At 40.9% G+C, this 27,461-nt stretch overlaps 1 protein-coding gene across 1 annotated transcript; it reads left to right on the top strand.

Moving 5' to 3' along the window:
• Positions 1-10,704: 10,704 nt before the first annotated feature.
• On the top strand, positions 10,705-20,773 carry znf706 (zinc finger protein 706). Its single transcript, NM_001167678.1, is given in 4 exon segments — positions 10,705-10,903; positions 15,883-16,019; positions 18,443-18,546; positions 20,533-20,773. Coding segments are annotated over 2 exon segments (231 nt in total). The 5' UTR covers positions 10,705-10,903; positions 15,883-15,884; the 3' UTR covers positions 18,539-18,546; positions 20,533-20,773.
• Positions 20,774-27,461: the final 6,688 nt, after the last annotated feature.

Raw genomic sequence — 27,461 nt, 5'->3', positions numbered from 1 at the left:
AGCCTAATGTGTACAATGGACTTCTCACCACTCAGCAAGGCTTCCACCGTGCATCACAACCCCTGCCCCCCATGTCCCTGCATGGTTCTCCTGCTCCTTAGCAACCACCCACCCCATCACTTGTCACTTCACGTGGTGGTGGGGGTCAAGGGTGGGGGCGTGTCTTAGGTGCCACTTAAGCAGGACCCGGCACTGTCTCTGGGCCTACAGCCTCCTTGATAGGGATCATAGAAGCTTGACCATAACCCATTATTTTACAGGAGTCATGTAATCTCCTGTCACATGGGGGCGGCTGCATGATCTACATCAGTAGTGGGACTAACCTAAACTAACCTAATTTAAAGGAATACCATCATGGGAAAACGTTTTTTTCAAAACCCATCAGTTACTAGAGCTTCTCCAGCAGAATCCTGCAATTGAAATCTGTTTTCAAAAACACAAACAGATGTTTCTATATTTCATTCTTAAATATCACATGGGGCTACCCATATTCTTCATTTCCCAGGGTGCCACAGCCATGTGACCTGTGCTCTGATAAACTTCAGTCACACTTTACTGCTGAGCTGCAAATTGAAGTGATAGCACCTTTTTTGAGGCCACTGGAAGCAACATCCAAGGGGTTGGGGAGCAAAATGTTGCTTGGGATCCACTGGTTTGGGGTCACTGCTCTAAGGGAAAGGCTTGCAAGGACTATGTCCACATCCTTCTTTAAATTGGCTACATATGTAGAATTATCCTATGGAATCCTAACCAGAGACATTAATATTCATAAGGAAACTTTGTACATAATTATTGTAGTGTTTAGATTTTTTCTGTGACTGACGCTTTGGAGTCAGCTAACCGCTAGCTAAGGGCTCTGGCACACGGGGAGATTAGTCGCCCGTGATCAGTGAAATCGCAGAAGTTTCCTCTCAAGGCAAATTTCACTGAAATCGCGCTGCGCCGCTCAGTTGAACCGGATTTCCGGCTACTTCCGACTGCACATGTGCAAGCAGGGTCTGTGTTGGAAGTGAGACCCGAAGTGTCTTCCGTTAGTAAGAAGATGTCGGGCAGGTACGCTGCTGCGCTGCGCTGCATTGTTAGCCAGCGGTTAGCGATAGGGAGTGTAAACGTAAATCTATGTGATAAGGGAGAGGTGCGGGGGGGGGGGGTCTAGGCAATGATAGTTAAGGGGTTTTTTTTGCGCCCGGGGGGAATAGTTCTCCTTTAATGAATGGAATTTGACCATGGTCAATTACTAAAACCATTGTATTTTAAATGTTTGTCTTATGTTTGCTATGGAAAAGTGTGCATGAATACAAAATGAATGGCTTCCCCGCACAGGCCTTATTTATATGAACTATATTTGAGCCTCTGAAGATACATTTTTAACATGACATTATAGTTAAATGCAGGAATCCCTTTGTATTTGGGTTTTACTGGTCCTTTAACTGGGTTGGAGACTCTGCATACCGCACCCACTGAATCAATAAGCCCAGGACTACTTGTGTGCTGCCTGCCTGCTCCACAGGGAATAATAAAAGGAAGTCTTTCATCCTAACACGCTATTAAGGAAATCCTTGGACAGTGTGGTGTGAGGCCATATTGAGCTGTATATCATAATACCCACATACTGCAGAGTTAATGTTATTTACTTGTATCATTTCTTCTCAGATACTGATTCTTGGTGTGTGAATACTCTGCATCATGACAAATCTTCCATGACCTTCAGTAGGAAACATTAACAGCCAGTACTGGTGCTATTAGCCTTTTCCCAGTCCAGGCAATTGCAGGAGATGGGGCTCGAATATGGGTTCCTCTTACCCCATGTACCATTAGAATGCCTGCTCTGTGTATAGCCACCACAGCTGCCCCATGCGTATTAACCCCACTTGCCAGATATTAAAAGGGAACCGCCATAAATATAAAAATGCACCCAAACACTAGCGGATGTTTAATATATCTGTTATAATTTTTCCTTGCAGTTTGGAGATATTACATGGTCTAATAAAACAGTCCCACACTTTTCTCTGTGGGCAAACAAGTCCATCATAGCAGAAAGCATGAAGTAGTGTTCCGGCTATTATGTTAGCCATCTGCTAACTCCAGCCTTTTTACTAAACTAATTATATTACAAACATTTTTTTATTTTGCACAGTCTATCCATTTTACCAAGTTTTACACTGACCTGTTCATTTAAGATAGGAGAGAGGCCGGGAGGGGGGTCTCTGCAATTACCTTGCCTGTTCTATGCTCCTCTAGTCAATTTTACTTGTAGCTTGTATTGTGGGTATACATATTTAATTGATTATAATCAAGTTACAAGGGGTCAGAAGGTGGTCTGTATTGTACATAATGTCATTGAGGCATGACCAGGTGAATATTGCTATAGTTTGGCACTGTCCATAGAAGGGTAAATGCCCCAGGTATTTTCCTATGACATACAATAGTTCTATAATATATGAAGGTATTGCAGCCTTTGAAATATGCTCAAACCATGCTCTGTTAACTGACTGAAAGCAGGAATGAAAAACAAGTCAAGTCAGCATCAAACTGCCTGCCGAGTACTGAAAGATCTCCTGGTGGCCCCAAACCTAGTGGGCCATATTCAAAGGCAATTTCATTAACCATATCCTATATTGGCCATAAGTCTATGTTATATTTAGCACCGTCTTCTTCAAAGTGTGTGAGAGTGGGGTCTTAATATTAGTTTCTCTACTGGACCCTAGCAGGCCCAGTCCGACAACATAGGGTGTGAAATCTGCATTTTGCCCACACCCTAATGTTTAAATTGGTGATTATAATGCTACTGAGCACCTTTGCTACCGACATTTATTCCTTCACAATCAGCAATGTCTATTCCAAATAGATGATTATGAGGGAGTGGCTGCTGGAAGAGAGCCAGTCTATTCTCTGATTCACACTTGTTGGAATACTGAAACTGCACTTAATCAAATTAACTTTATGTTATAGATGTGCCTATTCTAAGCAGCTTTTCAGTTGGTCTCCATGATTTCTTTTGAGTGATTTTTGCACAATTGTTGTTTCTATTCTGCCTTTTTTCAGCCTGAAACTGAAAATGCTTTCTGCTTGTCAGGGTCACTGACATAGGCAACCGCAAGCCTCACTTACTGAGGCTTCAACTCAATTTCTTTAGTTTTTGCAAAGCTAATTGCAAGTTCTTTGGTTTTAACATCAGGTTCCTTCATGCCTACAGAAAAAATCAAAGGCAATATCACACTTATAAGGCTTATGCCACATGTGGTGGACTCCACCCCTGCGCTTGACATGGAGCCAGTGTGTTAGGCTAGGTACAGGTACATGGAGCAGATTTTGGTGGGAAATGCATACTCATAATTAATCTGTTGTTTGCAACACAGCTATCAATACTCAATATCAAAACTTCTGTTGTTATTTTATATGCCATTTTCCATAAGCCTTATATTGGTATAGGTGTAAGTAATCAGAATTATAGTACAGGTATGGGATTGATTATTCGCTTTTTCTTTGTAATAATAAAACAGTACCTGTACTTGATCCCAACTAAGATATAATTACCCCTTATTGGGGGCAGAACAGCCCTATTGGGTTTATTTCATGGTTAAATTATTCCCTTTTCTCTGTAATAATAAAACAGTACCAGTACTTGATCCCAACTAAGATATAATTACCCCTTATTGGGGGCAGAATAGCCCTATTGGGTTTATTTCATGGTTAAATGATTCCCTTTTCTCTGTAATAATAAAACAGTACCTGTACTTGATCCCAACTAAGATATAATTACCCCTCATTGGGGGCAGAACAATCCTATTGGGTTTATTTCATGGTTAAATGATTCCCTTTTCTCTGTAATAATAAAACAGTACCTGTACTTGATCCCAACTAAGATATAATTACCCCTCATTGGGGGCAGAACAATCCTATTGGGTTTATTTCATGGTTAAATGATTCCCTTTTCTCTGTAATAATAAAACAGTACCTGTACTTGATCCCAACTAAGATATAATTACCCCTTATTGGGGCAGAACAGCCCTATTGGGTTTATTTAATGGTTAAATGATTCCCTTTTCTCTGTAATAATAAAACAGTACCTGTACTGGATCCCAACTAAGATATAATTACCCCTTATTGGGGCAGAACAGCCCTATTGGGTTTATTTAATGGTTAAATGATTCCCTTTTCTCTGTAATAATAAAACAGTACCTGTACTTGATCCCAACTAAGATATAATTACCCCTTATTGGGGCAGAACAGCCCTATTGGGTTTATTTAATGGTTAAATGATTCCCTTTTCTCTGTAATAATAAAACAGTACCTGTACTGGATCCCAACTAAGATATAATTACCCCTTATTGGGGGCAGAACAGCCCTATTGGGTTTATTTAATGGTTAAATGATTCCCTTTTCTCTGTAATAATAAAACAGTACCTGTACTTGATCCCAACTAAGATATAATTACCCCTTATTGGGGGCAGAACAATCCTATTGGGTTTATTTCATGGTTAAATTATTCCCTTTTCCCTGTAATAATAAAACAGTACCTGTACTTGATCCCAACTAAGATATAATTACCCCTTATTGGGGGCAGAACAATCCTATTGGGTTTATTTCATGGTTAAATTATTCCCTTTTCCCTGTAATAATAAAACAGTACCTGTACTGGATCCCAACTAAGATATAATTACCCCTTATTGGAGGAAGAACAATCCTATTGGGTTTTCTTTAATGTTTACATTTTTTTAGTAGACGAAGCATAGCGATACAAATTACAGAAAGCCCCAGGTCTCCAGCATTCTGGATAACAAGTCTCATACCTGTATGATATAAAGAGGAATACTAACAACTGTTTAAAGGAGACATATCCTATAAAAATTAAGAATGTACCAGTGAATTATACTCCTCTAGATATAGAAGGATTGTGCTTTAAAAAGTTGTGTTTATGACTGATTTATTAAGAAATTCCACAAAAACCACACTAGCCCCGCCCATCTGTTCCACTTCCTGCTGGCTGAATTCTCTGGATGAGCTGGGGAGCCGGCGGCCCTCCGTACACTGCACTGTAGGATAGGAACCAATCAGCAGCTAGGCTGACCTGATAGGGAACTGAAGCCTGTCTTTGCTTGTGTGACTGCAGGGCTGTGATTGGCTCTCCCCCTCCTACTGTGCTTCCGGCAGGGACCGTTAGGACACGCCCACTCTCCATTTCAAACTCGGACAGAGAAGTGATAGGATCTATAGGGAGCTCCAATAAAGGGGCCATTGTTACAGAGAGGATTAATTTTTAGCACAAAGTGAAACCAGCACCGTATATTATTCATAATTGCCTACAAAATTAGGGTTTTTCCCATTTATCCAATATGTCTCCTTTAAATGAATGCTAGTGTGCTCACTGCAATACACAACAGTGTCCCAAAGGCTCATCAACAGTGAGTACAGCAGCCGCGTCCACAGCATTATTATATAAAATAAGAAGCCACTGCAGAGCCTTCACAAGGCAGACACTACACATTTGAACCCTTATTTATACTGAAAGCTGATACAATATGCTAGGAGAATATTTGACACTACACTATATAAATCAGAAAGATGGTTAATGCCATTTAGTTTCCTTTACAGAAATAAAGTCATGTGGCCCCCTATAACCTGCTTTTAACCATTAAATGCATCCAATTAACAATTACCATTAACAGCACCCAATGTTTTAGGAGATTATGTATTATGTATTATTCAGCAATCAAGCTATCTGTTCTGGGTATGTAAAGATACTGAATGAAATTACACTTTCAGGCACCGCAAATACATGTTTTTGTTCTGAACTCTAGAAAAGAGTAGAAAGGCTTTTTTATCACCTTATATATAGTGAAGGGCAAAATAATTTGCAAGGCATGGATTTGCGGCAAATTTCCGTGTTTCAGCATTGGTGGCTTATTTTGCAAAACGGGCAACAAAATTCGCCATATGACAAAAAATTGTCCAAAAAAATTGCTGCATGTGTAAAAAAGTGACGCATGTAAAAAAAATATATTTTTGAGATGCGACATTTTCGCTGTTTTGCAGATTTTTCCCCGATTTCGAATCTTTTGAAGTCTCTCGCTTTTCGCTTATCACTGCTTATATACTATATTTTTTCTTAAGTATGAATTAAATAAACTGGCCCTCACTGAGTTAAAAAATGGATTTTATTGCAGAATTGTGCTGGAGCAGCACTATTAATTGATGCATTAAAAAAACATGTTTTCCTGTGACAGTATACTTCTCACTGACAATGAACTATAAATGTTTAATGACTGTATATTATAATATTGCCTAGAATTACTTTTTCTATCAATATGCAAAATAAACAGTTTTTGGCTGAATATCAACTTTAATTTGTCCTCCCAAGACATTTGAGTTTGGCGACATTAAGGGATAATATATTAAAGGAGAAGGAAAGGTAAAAACTAAGTAAGCTTAATCAGAAAGGTCTATGTAAATACAGCCATAAGCACTCACAGAAGTCCTCTATCAAAAGAAACACAGGATTTCTTGTCTCCCTTTTTAATAACATGTTCTTCGGTATCAGACTTCCTCTCCTTTAGGGCTCCTTCAGGTTTGGGGCACAAGTTTGCTCAGTTCTCTCCTCTCTCCCTTTTCCTGCTCCCCCCCCCCCCACAATAATTCATAAGAACTCACCCCCCCTCACTTAGGAATGTGTGATTTGAGCTATAACGGCTGAAGCTGCAGCAGGAAGCTACTGAGACCAAGCTAAAATGGCAGCTGCTATCTTAAACAAACAGAGAAAGCTTCTATGGCTGTTTACTCAGGTATGGTAAAGCATTCTGCTGAATAAATATAGTGTTCTAGGTGGCACTAATGTTGCAAATCTATTGGCAGTAAAATGCCAAAATGACTTTCCTTCTCCTTTAATTATATTATTAAGGATTAATTGTTATTTATCCTTAATTTTATGAATTTCAAAACAGCACACATGGGACCATCTAAATTTCTTGGCCAGGCCAAAACAGTGGCCTGAATTTGGCACAAAAGTTGTAGGTTAAATTGTACCACCCATAGGAACCCCAATGAATACTGATTATATTTTATCAGGAGGGGTCCTTATGGCCAATAAATGGCACAACAGACCAAGTCAGTGAAGAGTGGCCCAGTTGGCAGCCAATTTCTTCCAAAGTATCAGCACATTAAAACAAGCATACCCAGAGAATATTACATGATAATCTGGAGCAGAGGGCACCATTTCATATATTCCTATATATTTAAAGTGGACCTGTCACCCAGACATAAAAAACTGTATAATAAAAGTCCTTTTCAAATTAAACATGAAACCCAAATTCATTTTTATATTAACACATCCATACCCATTATAAAAGCATTTAAAAATCCCAGCTGTCAATCATATACTGCCTGCCCCGCCTCTATGCCTTAGGCCACCATGTAATTGTGTAACCAGTGCATGGACATGTGTATCAGGTCCCCCATACTGGCACAGAAACAAGATATTGGCAGGATGCAATGCCTGCTTTGATAACAGTGTCCACAAAATGGTCCCTGCCTACTTGCTGCAATTGAGAATTCCAAGGTAATAAGATTAAAATAATTTATATAGTGTAAGTAAAGTTTATTTTGCTTGACAAACACAATAGAAAACAATTTGGAATTATTTCTTAAGGTGACAGGTCCCCTTTAACTGATTACTGGATGATAAGGTAAACCTTATTTACATGAGCAAAAAAATATTTTGTACAAATAATATTCCTTTGGCCAGAAAACCTTACTTACCTTTTCCAACTTTCAAGGGCAGAAAATCACTCCCACCAAATTATTTTACTCAAAATGTGGCATAACAAATATACAGCAGACCCCACACTGGGTCGAAGGGGGAACCAGAGCCTCCTATATGTGCTTCTGCCTTTCAGTGTTCACATGTTCTTCCCTTCAGCCTTGCTACGTGCTGCCCTATGCAAGTAATCATGGCGACAATCAGGAAAACGTGATTTGGAGAGTGAGCTGAAATTTTATTTCTTTTTTAGAGCGATTAGTCTCCTTACTCCACAGTTGAAAATGTTTTGGAAAAGAGCGAATGGAAAACAATGGTTTCCTGAACATGGCAAATTCCCTCTCAATGGTTATTTATATACCAGTAATGGTACCAAGGCAGAACCTGGGTTTATCTGTTCATATCCTTGTTCATTTGTAGCAGCTACTGATTGCCCACTGCCTAGAGATGCATATCATGTAGTCCCTGTGTGAGGCAGATGATGGAAAAGGATGAGCATCTTACAATACCACATGTCCTACTTTCAGCAAAATGTAATCATCACATCAGACAAATGCCCCTGGGCCAACCCTCCCTGAATCATAATTCATTTATCTCTAAAGGTCAGGAAACTGATTGAATTTTTGGCAATAACGCTAACTTGTTTATACTGAAATTTGAAGGTTTGTTGACTCTCAGAGTTTTTATTGAGACTTTTTATATTATACAAAATGAATTAACAAGCAGGCACTGAAATAATGAAAATTTCAGATGGCTCACAATATTACCCTCTTGCATTATGGCACATTTTACAGTATATACAGTAAATGTATAGCTGGTATTTAAGCAAGATAATAAAAAAACAAACATTGCACAGGATGAAGATGTATTATGCATTAGCCTTTGCTCTTGATAACCCTTTATCTAGCCACATTTATATTTCCATCTACACTACTGAAGGGAGCAGTGGAGTCAAGTTTACCTATAATTACTTTATACCATAGGACCCCCAATTTTCCACAAACAGTAAGGCTAATGTCCCACAGAGCTAGTTAGTAGCCCGTGATAGATCTCTGCTATCGCGGAGTGATGTATTGGCCTTTCCACCGGTGAGTCCTGTTGTTGCCAATGGAAAGGCACTGGTAGCAGACATCTATCGCGGACGACTAAAGGTGACCATACACGCTAAGATCTTCTCCCGATATCCCCACCTACGGGTGGGCAATATCGGTCTAATTTGGTCATTTGGCCCTGGGGCCAAACGGGTATTGGCATCCGTCGGTTCGGGGGCCACATCAACGAGCTGATGCAGTTCCTGATCCGACTTATTTTTAAACCTTGCCAATCGAGATCTGGCCGATTTCAGGCCAGATGTCGGTCGGGCAGGCCCGTCGTTAGTGCCGCTACATGGGCCGATTAGCTGCCGAATCGTTTCAAGGGACCAATATTGGTAGCTAGAATCGGCCCGTGTATGGCCACCTTAACTCGCTCTGTGGGACATTAGCCTAATGGAACAAAGTTTAACCTCTTGTCAACGACTATCCATGTTTGATTGACAGGTCTTTAGCTAGGGAACATTGGGTTGATCAAGCAGCCCAACGTAGCACTGCCCTAACCAACAAAGGTTGTAAGGCTCATATTTTTTATTCCAGGAAAATTGGGGACAATCTTAAGTATAGCCTGTGCATCTGTTGAACATTTTACCAAACACTCGGATAAAACCCCACTGTTTATTGTGTACAATCTATAATAATTCAGTTGTGTTTATTTACTAACATTAGATATGTACATATTACACATCTACATATAAAAACTAGCCATTTACCTTAGTCTGTCTATTGCCATTGAAAGGACAGCAGTTGGGACATTTGTAGCTCAATGCTTTAGTCGTATCCTAACCACAAACCATTCTGTGAAAAGGAGGATGAGGGGGGTGACACAGGAGCAGTCCGGACTGGCAACCTGGAACCTCTGGCAACCTGGAACCTCTGGCAACCTGGAACCTCTGGCAACCTGGAACCTCTGGCAACCTGGAACCTATGGCAACCTGGAACCTCTGGCAACCTGGAACCTCTGGCAACCTGGAACCTCTGGCAACCTGGAACCTATGGCAACCTGGAACCTCTGGCAACTTGGAACCTCTGGCAACCTGGAACCTCTGGAAACCTGGAACCTATGGCAACCTGGAACCTCTGGCAAGCTGCTGGAGAATAATAAAGATTTAGGGAGACTTAGATGTTCTGTATATCTGTGAATTGGTACCTTGTGCTGCCCCAGGTACAGACCCGATTCCACGCTGCCAAACACATACGTGTCCCCGGGGTAGGACATAAAAATAAAAAAGTGAAATTTATTCCACTTTAGCCATGTGCCTTTGAGTTCCTATAGAGACAATACAGTTAGATCAATTTATCTAGGTTCTTCAATGAAAGGGCTTGTTAATACCCTCCCCCTGGCTAGGAAAGGCCATACAATGCTTTATTGGGCTTGTGCAGTGGGTTTGTTCCCTTGTTCACTATTAATAGTTAACAACACCAAAACATTGGTAAGTGGACCCGGCCTGCCAAGCTATAGTTAAACTGCTCATTAATAAGGGCCCGACTGGCCCCCTGTAACCGCTTGGACCATTCCGCCGTAGTTACACCCCTGCAATGCAGACATTCATGGTTTGTGCCGCAGTATGACTGATTACAGCAGACTAAACCAATACATTTCCATCCGAGTTCTATTAAACCTTGTGTAAAAGAAACATCAGCTACAAACTTGACCCCCTTTTAGGTCAGTGCTGCGGTGCAAGCAAGGACACCAGAGCCCAACCATACCAAGCACATCATGCTTATAAGCGCAGCCTCCCTTACAAATTGCCCAATAAAAATGGCTCCGGCTCTGACGAATTACGTCACCACCTCGACCTCCCATTGGCTCAGCTCTGTACAAATACTAAAACACCGCCGCCGGAGTCTGCCCTCTCTGTTTCCTTGGTGATCGGCTCACATACTGCGCAGGCGCCGAAAGCTAGTTGTGGGCGTGGAATCTGCTTTTTCTGGCGCAAGTCCCGGATACAGCTAATTTCCCGCTCCGCCCTCCTTTCTCTGACTACGGGCTCTGCGGGGTGCCTGGCTACCTGTGCTAGTGTGGGCTCGCCGGCCAGCCGGGATTGCCGTGTTCGCGGTAAGATAGAGGAACGGCGAGGCTTGGGTCAGGGTGGCGGAGTAAATCGGGCTGCTTGGCCGAAGTTGGAGCATATGGTGGAGGCGAGAGTCCGGCTGCTGCCTGGGAGCTTTCCCATGTTCTAATGTTACGGCTTTATCTGTCCTTATTGGCAGTGACTGGGGGTCCTGGCGCTTGGGAATAGCTGGAGCCTAAAGCGAAACAGCTGGGTATAATCGCTCCGGTTCCGCCACTTACTCCGCCACTTACTCCATAGGAGATGGGACTGTGCTGTGGGGATCGGTGTGAGATGGGACTTGGGCTCCGGGGTCGCGGCATGTAGGGAGGCTGTATTGGGTCTGTGTATTGGGAGTCATTAGTGGGTAACTCACGGGCAGTCGCAGGGATGTGTGTAACCAGGCAGTATTGGTACCTATACCCAGTAACAGCTGGGGAATCCCTGTGTCCCAGTCTGTACCAGGCAATATTGGTACCTATACCCAGTAACAGCTGGGGAATCCCTGTGTCCCAGTCTGTACCAGGCGGTATTGGTACCTATACCCAGTAACAGCTGGGGAATCCCTGTGTCCCAGTCTGTACCAGGCAGTATTGGTACCTATACCCAGTAACAGCTGGGGAATCCCTGTGTCCCAGTCTGTACCAGGCAGTATGGGTACCTATACCCAGTAACAGCTGGGGAATCCCTGTGTCCCAGTCTGTACCAGGCAGTATTGGTACCTATACCCAGTAACAGCTGGGGAATCCCTGTGTCCCAGTCTGTACCAGGCAGTATTGGTACCTATACCCAGTAACAGCTGGGGAATCCCTGTGTCCCAGTCTGTACCAGGCGGTATTGGTACCTATACCCAGTAACAGCTGGGGAATCCCTGTGTCCCAGTCTGTACCAGGCGGTATTGGTACCTATACCCAGTAACAGCTGGGGAATCCCTGTGTCCCAGTCTGTACCAGGCGGTATTGGTACCTATACCCAGTAACAGCTGGGGAATCCTTGTGTCTGTATCCCAGTCTGTACTAGGCAGTATGGGTACCTATACCCAGTAACAGCTGGGGAATCCCTGTGTCCCAGTCTGTACCAGGCAGTATTGGTACCTATACCCAGTAACAGCTGGGGAATCCTTGTGTCTGTATCCCAGTCTGTACTAGGCAGTATGGGTACCTATACCCAGTAACAGCTGGGGAATCCCTGTTTAGTAGTTTAATAATATTCAAGTCTTAGTTTTTAAATCGCAGGCCGAACTAGGGCATATTGGGCACCATGGCTCCATAACAGCCGGATAGGGTCAGGCTGCGCTATGAGGATCATATCCATGCCAATGTCAGTCTGTAGGGGAGTTGCTTAGGATGCATCAACTTTGACACTATGGGACTAAGTCACTTAACTCAAGTCAAGGTTAAAGCGGACCTGTCACCCTAAGAAATAAGTCCAAATTATTTTCTATATTGTTAGTTGAGCAAAATAAACTTTACTTACGCTATATAAATAATATAAATCTTGTTTCCTTCCATCTTGGAATTACTCAATCAAAGCAAGCAGGCAGGTGCCATTTTGTGGACACTGTTATTAAGGCAAGCTTTGTATCATGCCAAAATCTTGTTTATGTGCCAGAATGGGGGACCAGATGCCCAGGCCCATGCACTGGCTACACAGTTAGATAAGGAGGAGGGAGGGGGAAAGTGAGATGTGCAGTGATATCTAGGAAGTGCTGAATGGAAAGCTAAAGTTACTGTCTGCCCCGCCTCTATGCCGAAGGCATAGAGGCGGGGCAAGCAATATATGATTGACAGCTGTGATTTTTAAATGTCTTTATAATGGGTTTGGATGTGTTAATATAAAAATGAATTTGGGTTTCATGTTTAATTTGAACAGGACTTTTATTATACAGATTTTCATGTCTGGGTGACAGGTCCACTTTAAAGCTTACCTTTGGCCAGTTAACTGTGGCCCTATGCTTTAAAGGAACAGTAACACCAAAAAATGAAAGTGTATAAAAGTAACTAAAATATAATGTGCTGCTGCCCTACACTGGTAAAAGTTGTGTGTTTACTTCAGAAAGTCTACTATAATTTATATAAATAAGCTGCTATGTAGCCATGGAGGCAGCCATTCAAAGGAGAAAAGGCACAGGCACATAGCAGATAACGGATAAAACACTTTTGTATTCCACAGAGCTTATCTGTTATCTGCTATGTAACCTGTGCCTTTTTTCCAGCTTGAATGGCTGCCCCCGTAGCTACACAGCAGCTTATTATTTAAATTATAGTAGTGTTACTGTAGCAAACACACCAGTGCATTATATTTTTATTGCTTTAAAGCTTTCATTTTTTAGTGTTACTGTTCCTTTAAGGTTTGTTCATCTGTGAAACTGGCCATACACGCACCGTTATAATAGTATGGAACATAGTTCCGTTCAACTTTCCAACGGTGTGCGGGCTTCAAATTATCATCCTATTAATTTTCTTACCATGGCAACCGGTCGTTTAGTCAATCTGCCAGATTAGAAAATATAATATGATGAAATCTGTGAGTATATTGTGTATCTGGCGAGGAAGTCGTGTTCGTACGTTTGGTGCCCGCCAACTATTTCATGTTCAGAGCATCCTCTGATTTGTTACTTTAGGGCTTTATCCTACAGTTTAAGTTTTTGCATATAAAAGTATGATAGATATCCAAATGTTCATTGGAAGAAGAAAATTCTGAGCGTGTATGGCCTGTGTGTTAGCCTGATATGGCTTTGGCCTAAACACACTAGGAGCCAATGCAATCCCCTTGCCGTCCATTATGGCAGGGCTGTGTATCTTTCATAGTTTTAACAAGCCCAGATGACTTGGTCTTATGTAATTCTAATTGTTCAGGAATGCTACATATACACCTCCTGGGTGTAGTCTTTAATGCAGCTTATTCTTCTGTTCTCAGTTGTGCAACGGCCGAGTAATTTAAATCTTGGATACATGCATGAACAAGATCACCATTAATTAAGCACCTACTGCAGCGGGTTTAATATCTGTTTAAGGTAGTCTGTCCTGTGATTTTGTGTGTTTAAAATTGATTACCTTTATGGTAGGAAAGTTAGCTTTGTGTTTCTTGCGGTGTTGTACCATAAAACCATACACAAGACTCTGCATGTATGTATTCTCGTTATGCGCACTTTCTCTGTTCATTTTGTGTGTGTGTATATGCATGTATGTGTGCTTTTTGCATGCAAGCTCTCTGACAAGCATATACAAGAATAGCAATAAACAGGTGCTTCCTCTCGCTTACTTCCTGCATTGACTTGCCGTAATGGAAACATTGATCTAGTCTTGAAACGCTGACTTGATAGTTTGTTCAGTAGACAAGAGGCCTTGAGCTTAAGATGGGCCACCACCAGCACTCCTACAGATTTTTAAGGTCCGCTGCCATCCCATGGCTATTCAAAAATATCTGAACTACAGTTTCTTTTGCCTGTAACTGGGTTCAAGGGTGGTAATTCAACAGCTGCTGAGCCGTAAGTTTACATGGTGTTTGTATACCATATCTGAGACAGATTACTAGAGGAACAGGTTCAGTTTTGGGCTCGAGTCACACTTTTTTTTTTTTTTTCCTGCATCTGCACCAGTACACCTGATGTCACCATTGGTATTAAAGGGGACCTGTCACCGTAAGATATAATTTGAAATTCTTTTCTATTGTGTTTGTTAAGCAAAATAAACTTCACTTACATTATATAATTAATATAAATCTTGTTTCCTTCTGTCCTGGAATTACACAATCACATCAAATAGGAAGGCGCCATTTTGTGGACACTGTTATTTGTTGTATCATCACAAAATCTTGTGCATGGGCCTGGGCATCAGGTCCCCCATTCTGGCACATACACTGGCTGCATTATTATATGGCTAGGAGGGAGGGGGAAAGAGAGCTGACTTGAAAGTTAAAGTACTTGTCTGCCCTTTCTCTATGCCTAAGGCATAGAGGCGGGGCAGGCAATAAATGATTGACAGCTGGGATTTTTAAATGCCTTTATAATGGGCTCAGATGTGTTAATATAAAAATGAATTTGGGTTTCTTGTTTAATTTGAAAAGGACTTTCTTTTATTATACAGCTTTTTATGTCTGGGTGACAGGTCTGCTTTAATGTCACCGGCCTGTCCCTACAGTTACAGGGTTGGTTCGGGCTGGAAATGTACCTTTCAGTCCAAAATAAACCCAATGATAGGCTTTTCCAGTTGCAGTGTGCAATGGCGATATTTGGCACTGCAGGAAACAATGGATAGGGAAACTTTGCTCAACGTTATAATTACCACATCTTCCCACAGGATTAAGATGCAGAAGGTGCAGTTTAACAATACTTCAAAAATCAACACATTATTATTATATATTTATTACTGCATCTAATAATCCCAAAATAAAGTGAACATATGAAAATGGTGAAATAAAAATAATTTAAATGAATTGATTTGATTGAATAACATGTTGATGCACAATGTAGAAACAAGTTAAGGTTCATCATTTGGTAAAAATATTATTGGTCTTAAGGAAGAGTACTTGTTCACTTAAAGTCCATGTGATTACTTTGGACAGTCTGGGGTGCAGGCAATCTACTGTACATTATCAGTACATACCATTATAATTAAAGGGCACCAAATGCAGAAAATGCGTGGATATATGTTTATGATGGAAATAGTCTTTTTAAGCTCTGTTTATATCATGCCAGTGCCTGTCACTTGGTACCATCTCTAAGGAACAGACTTAGCAGGAAGACATACATTTTGGAGCGAGTGCTTCACAGCTTATGCCTATTCTCTCAGTAAACAGTCTGGCCAAATATGTTTTGCTGCCAAGATAGCCTGAGGCAAAACAAATTGCTGTGTTTAAATGACCCTGGATTGAAATCTACTTCAGTGTAACCATTAGCCCTTATCATCCCATGCTTCACCTGCTGTGCTATTGCTTTGATAAACTGTACTTAACCCCTTTCCTTCTTTCCCCTATATTGCAGATATGGCTAGAGGGCATCAGAAGATCCAGTCACAACAGAAAAATTTAAAGAAACAAGCAGAACAGAAAAAGAAACAAGGACATGATCAAAAGGCCGCAGCCAAAGCTGCCCTAGTATTTACCTGTTCCGTCTGTAGGGTAAGACCTGTTTGCTTTACTCCTTTGTAATGTTAATGTGTAAGATGATTTTTGGCATTATGGATGCAGCTAACACATTTTTTTGAAATCTGGATTCTGCCTAATCTATACTTCTCAATCTAGCTGTGTCTCAACCCATATAGGCTTGTGAAGTGCTGGACAGCTGATTTTTAATTTTTTTGACCTTATTCAAAAATGATGGGTGAAGTTCTGGTGGCTTTATGGCTGTATCCCGGTTGCCTTAAGGGTTTGGCGTAGTGATATATTGACACCATAAGGAACAAGTATCAAAGTATAGTCCATGAATGTAATTTCTCATCTCGCATGTTTTGTCAAAAGCGAAACAATGTTAATTGTGCATCAGCATTCTCTCAAGCAGTACTAATTTATTCTGCTGTTTGTACCCCACTGTGAAATAAGACCAGAGTCCAGCAAGTTCAACCCTTCCAAGTAAACCCAGCACACACAACCTATACTTACCAATCTACACACTCACATACATAAACTATATATACCAACACTAATACTAACTGTAGATATTAGTATCACAATAGCCTTGGATATTCTGATTCAGTGATCCCCAACCAGTGGCTCGGGGGCAACATGTTGCTCACCAACCCCTTGGATGTTGCTCTCAGTGCCCCCAAACCAGGTAGTTATTTTTGAATTCCTGACTTGGTGGCAAGTTTTGGTTGAATAAAAACAAGATTTACTACCAAATAAAGCCCCCTGTAAGCTGATAGTGTGCATAGAGGCTGCCTAATAGCCAATCCTAGGACTTATTTGGCACCTCCATGAACTTTTATGATGCTTGTGTTGCTCTCCAAGTCTTTTTACATTTGACTGTGGCTCACGAGTAAGAAAGGTTGGGGACCCCTGTTCTGATTGTTCAAGAACTCATCCAGGCCCCTCTTATAGGCATTAACAGAATCTGCCATTACCCCATCACTAGGAAGGGCATTCCCCAACCTCACTGCCCTCACCGTGAGGAACCCCCTACGCTGCTTCAAATGGAAGCTCCGTTCCTCTAATCTAAAGGGGGGGCCTCTGGTGCGTTGATCGTTTTTATGGGAAAAAACACCCCCTATCTGCCTATAATTCCCTCTAATGTACTTGTACAGAGTAATCATGTCCCCTCGCAAGCGCCTCTTTTCCAGAGAAAACAACCCCAACCTCGACAGTCTAACCCCATAGTTTAACCCTTCCATCCCCTTTACCAGTTCAGTTACAATCTCTGCGCTCTCTCCAGCTCATTAAAATCCTTCTTTAAGGACTGGAGCCCAAAACTGCACTGCATACTCAAGAGACCTAAAAAAAATGTTTTTTCATAGACAGCCCTGAGCATTTTTAAAAACATCAAAAGGTTACTTAATGTTTAAATGTATTTTGTTAGCCTTAAAGTTACATAGTTACATAGGGTTGAAAAAAGACCTGTGTCCATCAAGTTCAACCCATCCAAGTAAACCCAGCACACCTAACCCACACCTACCAATCTATACACTCACATACATAAACTATAAATACAACCACTAGTACTAACTGTAGATATTAGTATCACAATAGCCTTGGATATTCTGATTGATCAAGAACTCATCCAGGCCCCTCTTAAAGGCATTAACAGAATCTGCCATTACCACATCACTAGGAAGGGCATTCCATAACCTCACTGCCCTCACCGTGAAAAACCACCTACGCTGCTTCAAATGGAAGCTCCGTTCCTCTAATCTAAAGGGGTGACCTCTGGTGCGTTGATTGTTTTTATGGGAAAAAAGAACATCCCCCAACTGCCTATAATCCCCTCTAATGTACTTGTACAGAGTAATCATGTCCCCTCGCAAGCGCCTCTTTTCCAGAGAAAACAACCCCAACCTCGACAGTCTAACCTCATAGTTTAAATCTTCCATCCCCTTTACCAGTTTAGTTGCACGTCTCTGCACTCTCTCCAGCTCATTAATATCCTTCTTAAGGACTGGAGCCCAAAACTGCACCGCATACTCAAGGTGAGGCCTTACCAGGGACCTATAAAGGGGCAAAATTATGTTCTCATCCCTTGAGTCAATGCCCTTTTTTATACAAGACAGCACTTTATACAAGACAGCACTTTATAAAGTATTATGCTTCCTTGTGGGGAAACCCCAGGTTTCAAGCATTCTGGATAATAGATCCCATACCTGTAATATGGGTGGAATGCCATAAGAAATGTTGAGATATAAAAAGCCTATTTTGTAATTCAGGCCAAATGATATTTCCCACAATCCCTTAATTGATATATTCATTGCATATTCACTTTTCTAATGTTGTTCACTTTTTGATACATATTTACAGTAACCCAGTACAGACTAGTGGTGGTTTTGAAATCCATACATAGCCAGGCTCTTCCCCCTATGATTTTAACTAGGTTTTTTTTTTTTCTGTTTCACAAGACTCAAATGCCAGATCCCAAAACCTTCAAGCAGCACTTTGAAAGTAAACACCCAAAGAGCCCACTTCCTCCAGAACTGGTTGGTGTGGAGGCATAGATTTAAAGGTAAGCTGTTCCGGGAGTGCTATTCAAAATAAGTTGTATTATTAACTTTATTTATTTTAGGGTTTCAGGTAATGTTGATTTTCAGTAAACTCTGGGTGGTTTGTTCCCTGCCAAAAGTTGTCCTGAATGTATGAGTAATACATAGAGCGGAAATAACTCCACATTATTTTCTAATGTCCTATTCAGACAAAATAAACTTTACTTACACTATATAAATTGTATAAATCTGGTTTCCTTCAGGCATGGATTTGAGTCACAACAGCAGGCAGGCGCCATTTAGTGGCCACTGATATTAAGCCAAGCTTTGTGTAATCTCAGTCTTAATTATGAGCTGGAATGGTGGACCTGATGCCCATGCACAGGATACATAGTTATAGACTGTAAGGAGGGAGGGGGAATGAGGCGCGCAGTGACACCTAGGTAGTAAAGTAAAGAGTGAAAGTAACCATCAGGCCACCTCTGCCTAAGTCATAGAGTTTGGGAAGGAAAAGTATGATTGAATCTCATGACTGAGATTTATAAATAAGTTTGTTACAGGTATGGATGTTTTTCATGAAAAAAGAATTGGGGTGTCATGTAGTGATCGACATTTTTTGCTCAGCATGGATTTGCTGTGAAATTCTGCATTTCACCATTGGCAAATTGTTTTTTTGCAAAAATTTGGGAATAACCCCTAGAGGTTATTGCCTGTTAGAGTTAAGATTTCCTTTCCAAAATAGTATTGGAGATCTTATTCATCTTGGTGGAGAAATCCATCTGCACAACTATATAACCTAAACCATTCTGTTTTTAGTAATATTGAGGACTGTTCCCTATTGTAGGACAGTCTCTAGTTTTCTGTAATCTGAAGCAGCAATGAGATCTGCTGATAATAAAATGGTTAATTCCCAGAGTGCAGAGTGTGCTAAGTTAGCTTATTGAGACAAGTGTAGCAACTCCACAGTTTGGAAATGTAATGGATATTTTAATTAACATAGCGACAATTTGGAATTGTTTCCTTTTCAGTTCCTTTGCCTTTAGAGAAGTGATCCCCAACTTGGGGCATGTAAGCAACACGTTGCTCCCCAACCCCTTGGATATTGCTCCCAGTGGCCTCAAATCAGGTGCTTATTTTTACATTTCTGGCTTGAAGGCAAGTGTTGATTGCATCAAAGCCAGGAGTATTGCCAAATAGAGCCTCATGTAGGCTGCCAGTCCATATAGGGGTTACAAATAGCCAATTACAGCCCACATGTGGCACCCCCAGGTTTTATTTATTTATTTTTTTGCTTGTTTTGCTCTCCAACTTTCTTTTTTACATTTGAATGTGGCTCAATGGTAAAACAAAGTTGGGGACCCCTGCTTTAGAGTCTTTTATGGCTGCTCAAAAAATATTTTTTGGTGTCTTGGGGTTGTGGTTACAATAGACCTCACATATTTTTCAGGGGGCCAGAAAAAAGGGGGCTAATGCCAGGATAATGTGTTTAAAGGAATACTGCCATTGGAAAACATGTTTTTTTCAAAACCCATCAGTTAATAGAGCTTCTCCAGCAGAATCCTGCATTGTAATCTGTTTTTCAAAAGCAGATTTATTTTTTATATTTAATTTTGAAATTTCACATGGGGCTAGCCATATTTCTTATTTCCCAGGGTGCCACAGCCATGTGACCTGTGCTCTGAGAAACTTCAGGCACACTTTACGAGACCATTCGAAGAGCGCAGACCTCCAGAATAAGAAATTTGTAGAGTTCCAAAGGAGATGCAAACTAATTGGAGTTTGCAGAAATGCCAAGGACAGGAAAGTTATCTGTATTTTAAACAAAATTTAGCAAAATGCAGGGCAGGTGTATAGGCTGCATTGGAATTGGCAGGACCTTAGGAAAAGGTATAAAATGCAGAAAAGTTAAATGTTGATTGTAAAATTGTGACTATTTTGTGATATAACGTAAAAAACAAAACAAAACAAACCTAGAACTGATACATATCTATGCATTTTCTTCCTTGTAGGATTTCTTCACTATATCGACTGTTAACCAGACCATGGTTTATCCAAAAAGGGGCTCCAGAATCATATTTTTATGCAGTTCCCTTTGATGGGATTGTTCAGACCTCTGTAAATGTACAGTTATTTACTAATTTGTAAATCTCAACTTGGGCAATTATCACAAATTTTTACAGTTGTAATTATTGCTTTAATGTCCATAATGTGTATAATTTGTTCAATAAAAGTAGTAACTTGATTTTAAAAGCTGTTTGGACATTTCATGTTTGACTTTAAAACGTATAATAGGGGTTGTTCTTAAATGCTTGCAAGTTATAATTATCACAGCTTTATTTGCTACAGGAGTATGACATGGGTTATGCATGCATGACTTGATGTTTGGGTAATTTGATCAGATACTTGGATATTGTCTACATATAGGATCCCTGGAGGTTTCTCTACTGATGAATACTAGCGCTAAGGAGCAGCAAGATAGACTGGTTCAAATAGGGGTGTGGAAATGGAGCAGTGTGAACAGACAGAGGCCCTTAGGGCTGTGAGACATCTCCCTTGTCACTGGCGAATAATCTCCCCGCAATGCCATCCCACCGGCTAGAATGTAAATCGATGGTGGGATGGCATATGCAACGCCGCAATTTGCCAAAGTTGCCATAGTTTTCTCTCAAGGCAACTTTGGTTGCTTCAGCAAATCGCGGTGCCGCGTATGCCATTTCACCAGCGATTTACATTCTAGCCGGTGGGATGGCATTGCGGGGACATTAGTCGCCTGCGACAAGGGAGATTTGTCATGGTGCAACTAACCTCCCCGTGTGTCACAGCCCTTAGATTAACAAAGACGTCTTGAATGTATAGAGACCCAAGTGAATAAAGCGAAGTGCGTGAGCCCTGTAAAGGTTGTAAGGATTTGCATGTTGCTATTTAGCATACCCCTTAGGATGAGTCTCTAAATCTCTCCTTCTAAAACACTGTATACAGTAGAACCCCTGTTTTTTAATTTTTTTTTTTTAGGGGGAAAAAGATTTAAGATCCAGGAAATGCAAAATAAGGGAAATTTATTAAGGACACTAATGTCAACCATTTTAAAGAAGTACAGGAATCATTTTTTATTTCAGATTTTTAGCAACAAAGTATTAAAACACTATTAAACACATACAATAAGTATGCTGCAGTACTGTAAAGCACTGTACTTCAGCAATACACAACTGTAACTCACATTGACATAAGCCACAAGAAGGAATGTTCATAGTACAGCACTACAGTATACTGTAGAACCAAGGACAATGATAAAAGGGTGAACAGACCTACAGTATAGCAAAGCATTGATCAAACAGTAGTTTGTGAGTACATAAGGTACCTGTAGTACAGTGCAGGTATTAAATTGTTCATTAAGGGCTCTGGCACATGGGGAGATTAGTCGCCCGCGACAAAACTTCCTGTTCGCGGGCAATTAATCTCCCCGAGTTGCCATCACCTGCCATCCCATTGGCAAAAATGTAAGTCACCGGTGGGATGGCACACGCGGCGGCGCAATTTCGGCAAATCGCCGAAGTTGCCTCGCGAGGAGATTTGTCGCGGGCGACTAATCTCCCCGTGTGCCAGAGCCCTAAAAGGTTTCGAGAGAAACTTTATACCTGTAAAACTTTAACAAAACACTGATTGTCCTGCATACAATACAGTGCTTATACAGTTACACTGCTGTGCTGACCTGTACATTTTGTATAACCTTGCTGCTTATATACGTATGATAAAAGTGCTGTAAATCACATGTGCTGGACAACACACATTTGTTGGCACTTTGTCATTTTTTTTTTCCCCATTTAACAGCTCAGTGTTGTGGTTGGTTTTTTTTGTTTTGTACAAATTGTCAAAATGGGATTTGTTACCATCTACAGTGGAGAATTCGTTTCTAAAGTAACAATTACAGACGGCTTCAGAACTTGTGGGAACGTGAGGTTCTTCCACGGGAGCGGACTGAAGACTAGGAGATGAGAATGAGAAACTGAATAATTCAAGGGAACCATTGCAAACATGAATAACATCCGCAACTTTGTGCATTGAAATTGTTTTTTTTTTTTTAAAAACATTTTTTTTTTTTTTTTTTTATATTTAATATTGAAATTTCACACGGGGCTAGCCATATTCTTCATTTCCCAGGGTGCCACAGCCATGTCAATTGTGCTCCGATAAATTTCAGTCACACTTTACTGCTGCACATTACTTCAGACCCTTACATTATGGCGTTTATGACACTAAACACTTCATGACACTGTTTTGTGCAATAACTTCAATTATACATACACCCAAGTGCTAATATCACAACCTAAATTGGTGTTCCATAACCATACATATGGCATCCAGCTGAACTATAACTTGACATAGTGTGATAGGGAGAGGAAGCTGACATTAGCAAAACGTGCCAGACTGATGTTATTTCTGTGCAGAGGCCAGGTGGAATGGATGAGGGAAGGAAAGGGCTGTCTAACTCCATAACCCTGCAAAGCTTCACGCATACAGCAAAGGACTCTGTGGGAAAATCCTGTTTTGTGGTTTTCTTACTCTTTTTATATGCACTGATCAAGTGATTTTATAAGGACCAGATGCTCTTTGAGACTAATTTGATATATGAATGTGAAAGTCTGCTCCTTGTTAGCTGCCACCTATGCTGGTGAAGGGAAGCTTGCACAACTTTTTAAGTACTTACTGCATATCTAAATTCCCAGATCCCTGCTTGCTTCTCTGAGATATGGTGCTGGCAGCCTACAGCAGTGTGAAGACTACAGTGACATCACTGAAATCTCTCTCCCCTTCCTCTAGGTGCCAGAGGCAGCCTTCCTATTCTCTGAGCATGTGTGTAACTTGATCCTGTCTCCTGTTCTGAGCTACACATGCCCACCAGCCAATCAGAAACGGATCTGGCAGAGGGGAGGGGGGGAGGGAATGAAACACATGTGCAGTATGAAGCAAGGAGGGAAAGGAAGGGAGAATACCTTTTTAGAGATGGCTGCCTGTTCTAGAAAATGTGAAGTAAGTGTGACTGAGTAAATATTTGATAAGGTGAGCTAAAAGTGTGGTGTTTTTACTAAACAATAGGAGGACTATTGGGCAGTATGCTTTTTACATTCTCCTTTAAAAGGAGTTTTACCACTACACTACATTTCAACTAGATACCATGTATAAGGTTAGGGAACCCCAATTTAGGTTGTAATTTTAGCACTTTTTAGTATTTGTATAATTGATGTTACTGCACAAAATTGTGTTTTTTCCCTTACTGGTCTATGTTGCGATTTTGACTTGAAAACCCAGTTTGAGGAACTGTGAAAATTGTGTCAACAAAAAGAAGGGGGGGGGACTAGGGGGGGGACCAGTTCTTTTTCCTAATTCTGTTATACTGAATGACACTGACACAAAGGCACCCCATAACACTGAGTTTACAATTCACATCCATTGCTGTAAATGGAAAAAAGAAGCTGTAGAAAAGAATAAATGGCCATCTAACAAACACAAAGCTGACACAAAAATTCATTTCCTCCTAATGAGAGTCTACACACTGTGCTGTAGAGTAGTTTTGATGGAGGACCAAACGCTGTTTCTGTGATGTGCATTTGCAATATGTCAGTGCCTGTGCTGTTAATAAAGCTAATAAGCTTGTGTGCATGTAACACTGCCCCTGCAGGATCCCCTGTGAGAATGAGGAAATAATGATTAGATTCCCTGATTCCTACACACCCAACACTCCTTACAAGGTCTGTTTTATTACTTAAAGCCAGGCTGCTGCATCTGAGCACAGACCTGCGCGACACACTGGGTATATCATTAGTAGTTTTCTGCATTTCGCCATTGGCAAAACGTTTTGCGAAACCTCCCTGAAAGAATTTCGTTGCACGTCAAATTGGGCGCGGTCGCGAAACCTCCGTAAAAGAATTTTGTTGCACGTCAAAATTGGGTGTGGTCGCGCCAAATAAAGCGCGGGTGACCAAAAAGACGCGAGCGACAAAAAAAACGCTTAACAAATGCGTTTCACAAATTTTACGCCGTTTCACAAATTTTCTTGCCGTTTCGCAAATTTTATGACAAATCGAATCGGGACAGATTCGCTCATCACTAATCATTAGATGATCCTAAGTGTAAGTTGTTTTTAAAGGTATAAATGCAGTAATTTGATAGGAACAAACATAAAAAACAGCATAAAATGCAGGAAAACATAAAACCTGGGAATAGGGCCCATAGGGATACATTGAAATTGGTGGGACTGCAAAAGCAAGATGTAAAATGCAGGAAAACATTAAATCCAGGGACATAAATTTGGGGGTTAGCTGGGGTAAGCTGTTAGGGGCTTATGTGACACCCAAACACGTGATTTTAAAAGACCGCATACAATTTTTCATGGCTGCTATAATATTTAAATATCTCTACTTGCAATATAGAGTGGGATAAAGTGAGGGACCATTGGCATTTATGTTTGTACTGGATTTTTATTTGATATGTGAGAAGGGAATATGGAATTGTTTAGCCAGAAGTGCCTTCCCCAAGACCTGTTACACTGCTCTTCTCATTTCTCTCTGATTTTGCCCAACTAGGCAAGTGCTGCACCACTGGGCAGCTTCAACAGGCCATCCTATCATATCACAAATGGTCTAAACTGAAAATGTTGTCTGCAAATACTTCTTGGCAGCTAGATACTGCATTTTCTGATGAAGTGAGAAAAGCTGCAGTTCTGTTTACAGCTGTGTTCAGAATAATAGCAGCCCAACATCACTAACCTGATCAATCACTGTTATTCTACATGGCAAAGAATTTACTAGTAGGTGTAGTGGAGTAAAAGAAAACCAACAAACCCAACAGTGGTGATGTGCATGCTGCTGATTCTGTGTAATTGAATCATTAATTGATTTAATTACACAGATTTTTATTCATAATAATAGCAGCGTGGAGTTCTATTAGTAGTTTTTTTTTTATAAAAAAAAAAACAGGTGTCAATTACGGCCCTTTTGTAAGGGAGTAAGGCAGCAAATGTTGCGCATGCTGGTTAAAGTGCATTCCCCTCTGAAAATCTGTTCAGAAAAACAGCGTACTTTGACTAACAAGTTGATTGAAGAGGGAAAAACATAAAAGACATGCAAAAAATGCTTTAAAATGGCAACCAAAAACTAAAAGACGTGGAAGAAAACAGAAAACTACCATTTGAATGGATAGAATGATAGCCAAAAACTCAGCCAATGATCAGCTCCAGGAAGATCAAAGAAGGTCTAAAGTTCCCTGTGAGTACGGTTACAATTAGAAGACGCCTATGTAAAGCCAAGCTATCGGCAAGAAGCCCCTGCAAAGTTCCATTGTTGAAAAAAAGACACGGTGAAGAGATATAACACAACATTTTGTGGACTGATGAAAGCAAGATTGTTCCTTTTGGGTCTAGTGTCTACAGACAGTTTGTCACATGACCCCAGAACACTGAATTCAAGCCGGTGCATTGTTAAGCATGGTGGCACAAGCATCATGATATGGGGATGTTTCTCATACAATGGTGTTGGGCCTATTTATTGCTACCAAGGATCATAGATCCCTAATACATAAAAATGCTTGAAGAGGTCATGGTGCCTTATGCCGAAGAGGAAATGCTCTTGAAATGGGCATTTCAACAAGACAATGAGCCAAACACACTAGTAAATGAGCAACATCTTGATTTCATAACAACAAGATTGACATTATGGAGTGGCCAGCCCAATCCCTGGACCTTAATCCAATAGAAAACTTGCGGCATAAAAATGCTTTTTCTTGGGCAAAATCAAGAAAACAGAAGAATGGTGGAATACAGACCAATCACTCTGGGCTGGGATACCTGTTCACAGTTCTCCGAAACAGAGGTTATACAACTAGAAATTAGTTCAGTGATCCAGGAAAGCAAAATCTTGAAACATTTTTCAATCTATACAGTGAATGTTTCCGTTTGTAAAGAAGAATGCAGACACTACTATTTTTTTGAACAGCTTGATATTCCCTTTTCTTCACTTTCTGTAAAGGAATAACACAAATTTGATTAAACTTTCTTTATGTTTTGATTTTGAATAGAATGTGCAGTGTTCCCAGTGCATTTGCATGTATGGAAATAAAGGCTAGTATTCTATAGTTATTATTCTGAATGCAACTGTACTTTCTGTCAGATCTCCTTGCCTGAGTGAAGGGATCATTGATATTTAGCCTTCAATTTCTATGGCCACATTACACAATATCCATCAGTTCTGCGCTGCGCCCATTGGTATGATCACTTAAATATTGACCCATGCTTTGCTTGGTGCCTGTAAACTGTTCTATGCTTCATTTGAATTATTTTTATTAGGGTTTTACCATGCAAAATGGTGGGATAAGACACAAATTGGGATATCCAGCAGAACATTAGGGTGTTGGTACCATTGGCGTAACTACTGGGGGTACACCCCCTTGGGCCCCACAGGAGACACAGTGGCAAGAGCGAATCAGTGGAGAAGTTTGACATGCAGAAGCGCAAGAACACTTGGCGTGCTTCTTGAGGGGGGGGGCATGGGGGGGGTCCTGGGTTCACATCCTGCACCCAAGTGTGCTCAGTATTGGTTACGGCACTGGTTGGTGTTTTGTCTCTCAAAGGAAAACACACTCCTCTGTGGGCAACAAAGTGCAGTGGAGCATGATTTAACACAGGCAACAAAGTACTCATAATAGTAATTTTATATTACTATAGAATCCTAGGTTTGTTGGATGTACAGTATATCATTAATGTCCAAGAGGAAAGAAGGCTAAGGAAAAATAAGTAGAGAGAGTGGGTGAAAATAAAGAAGCCACCGCATGACACTTTGCCAAGGCACCACCTGCCATGGGTAGCATGACCAAGCAGTCTAATGTGCTTTAGGCTCCAGTGTCTTTGGAGGTGTTGGTTCAAATCCCACTGCTGCCAACTTTTCAT

Source organism: Xenopus tropicalis, chromosome 6 (genome assembly GCF_000004195.4).
Source record: "Xenopus tropicalis strain Nigerian chromosome 6, UCB_Xtro_10.0, whole genome shotgun sequence".
NCBI classification, from domain to species: Eukaryota; Metazoa; Chordata; class Amphibia; order Anura; family Pipidae; genus Xenopus; species Xenopus tropicalis.
The sequence above is the reverse complement of the archived record's forward strand: the minus strand, read 5'-3'. Positions and strand labels throughout refer to the sequence as shown.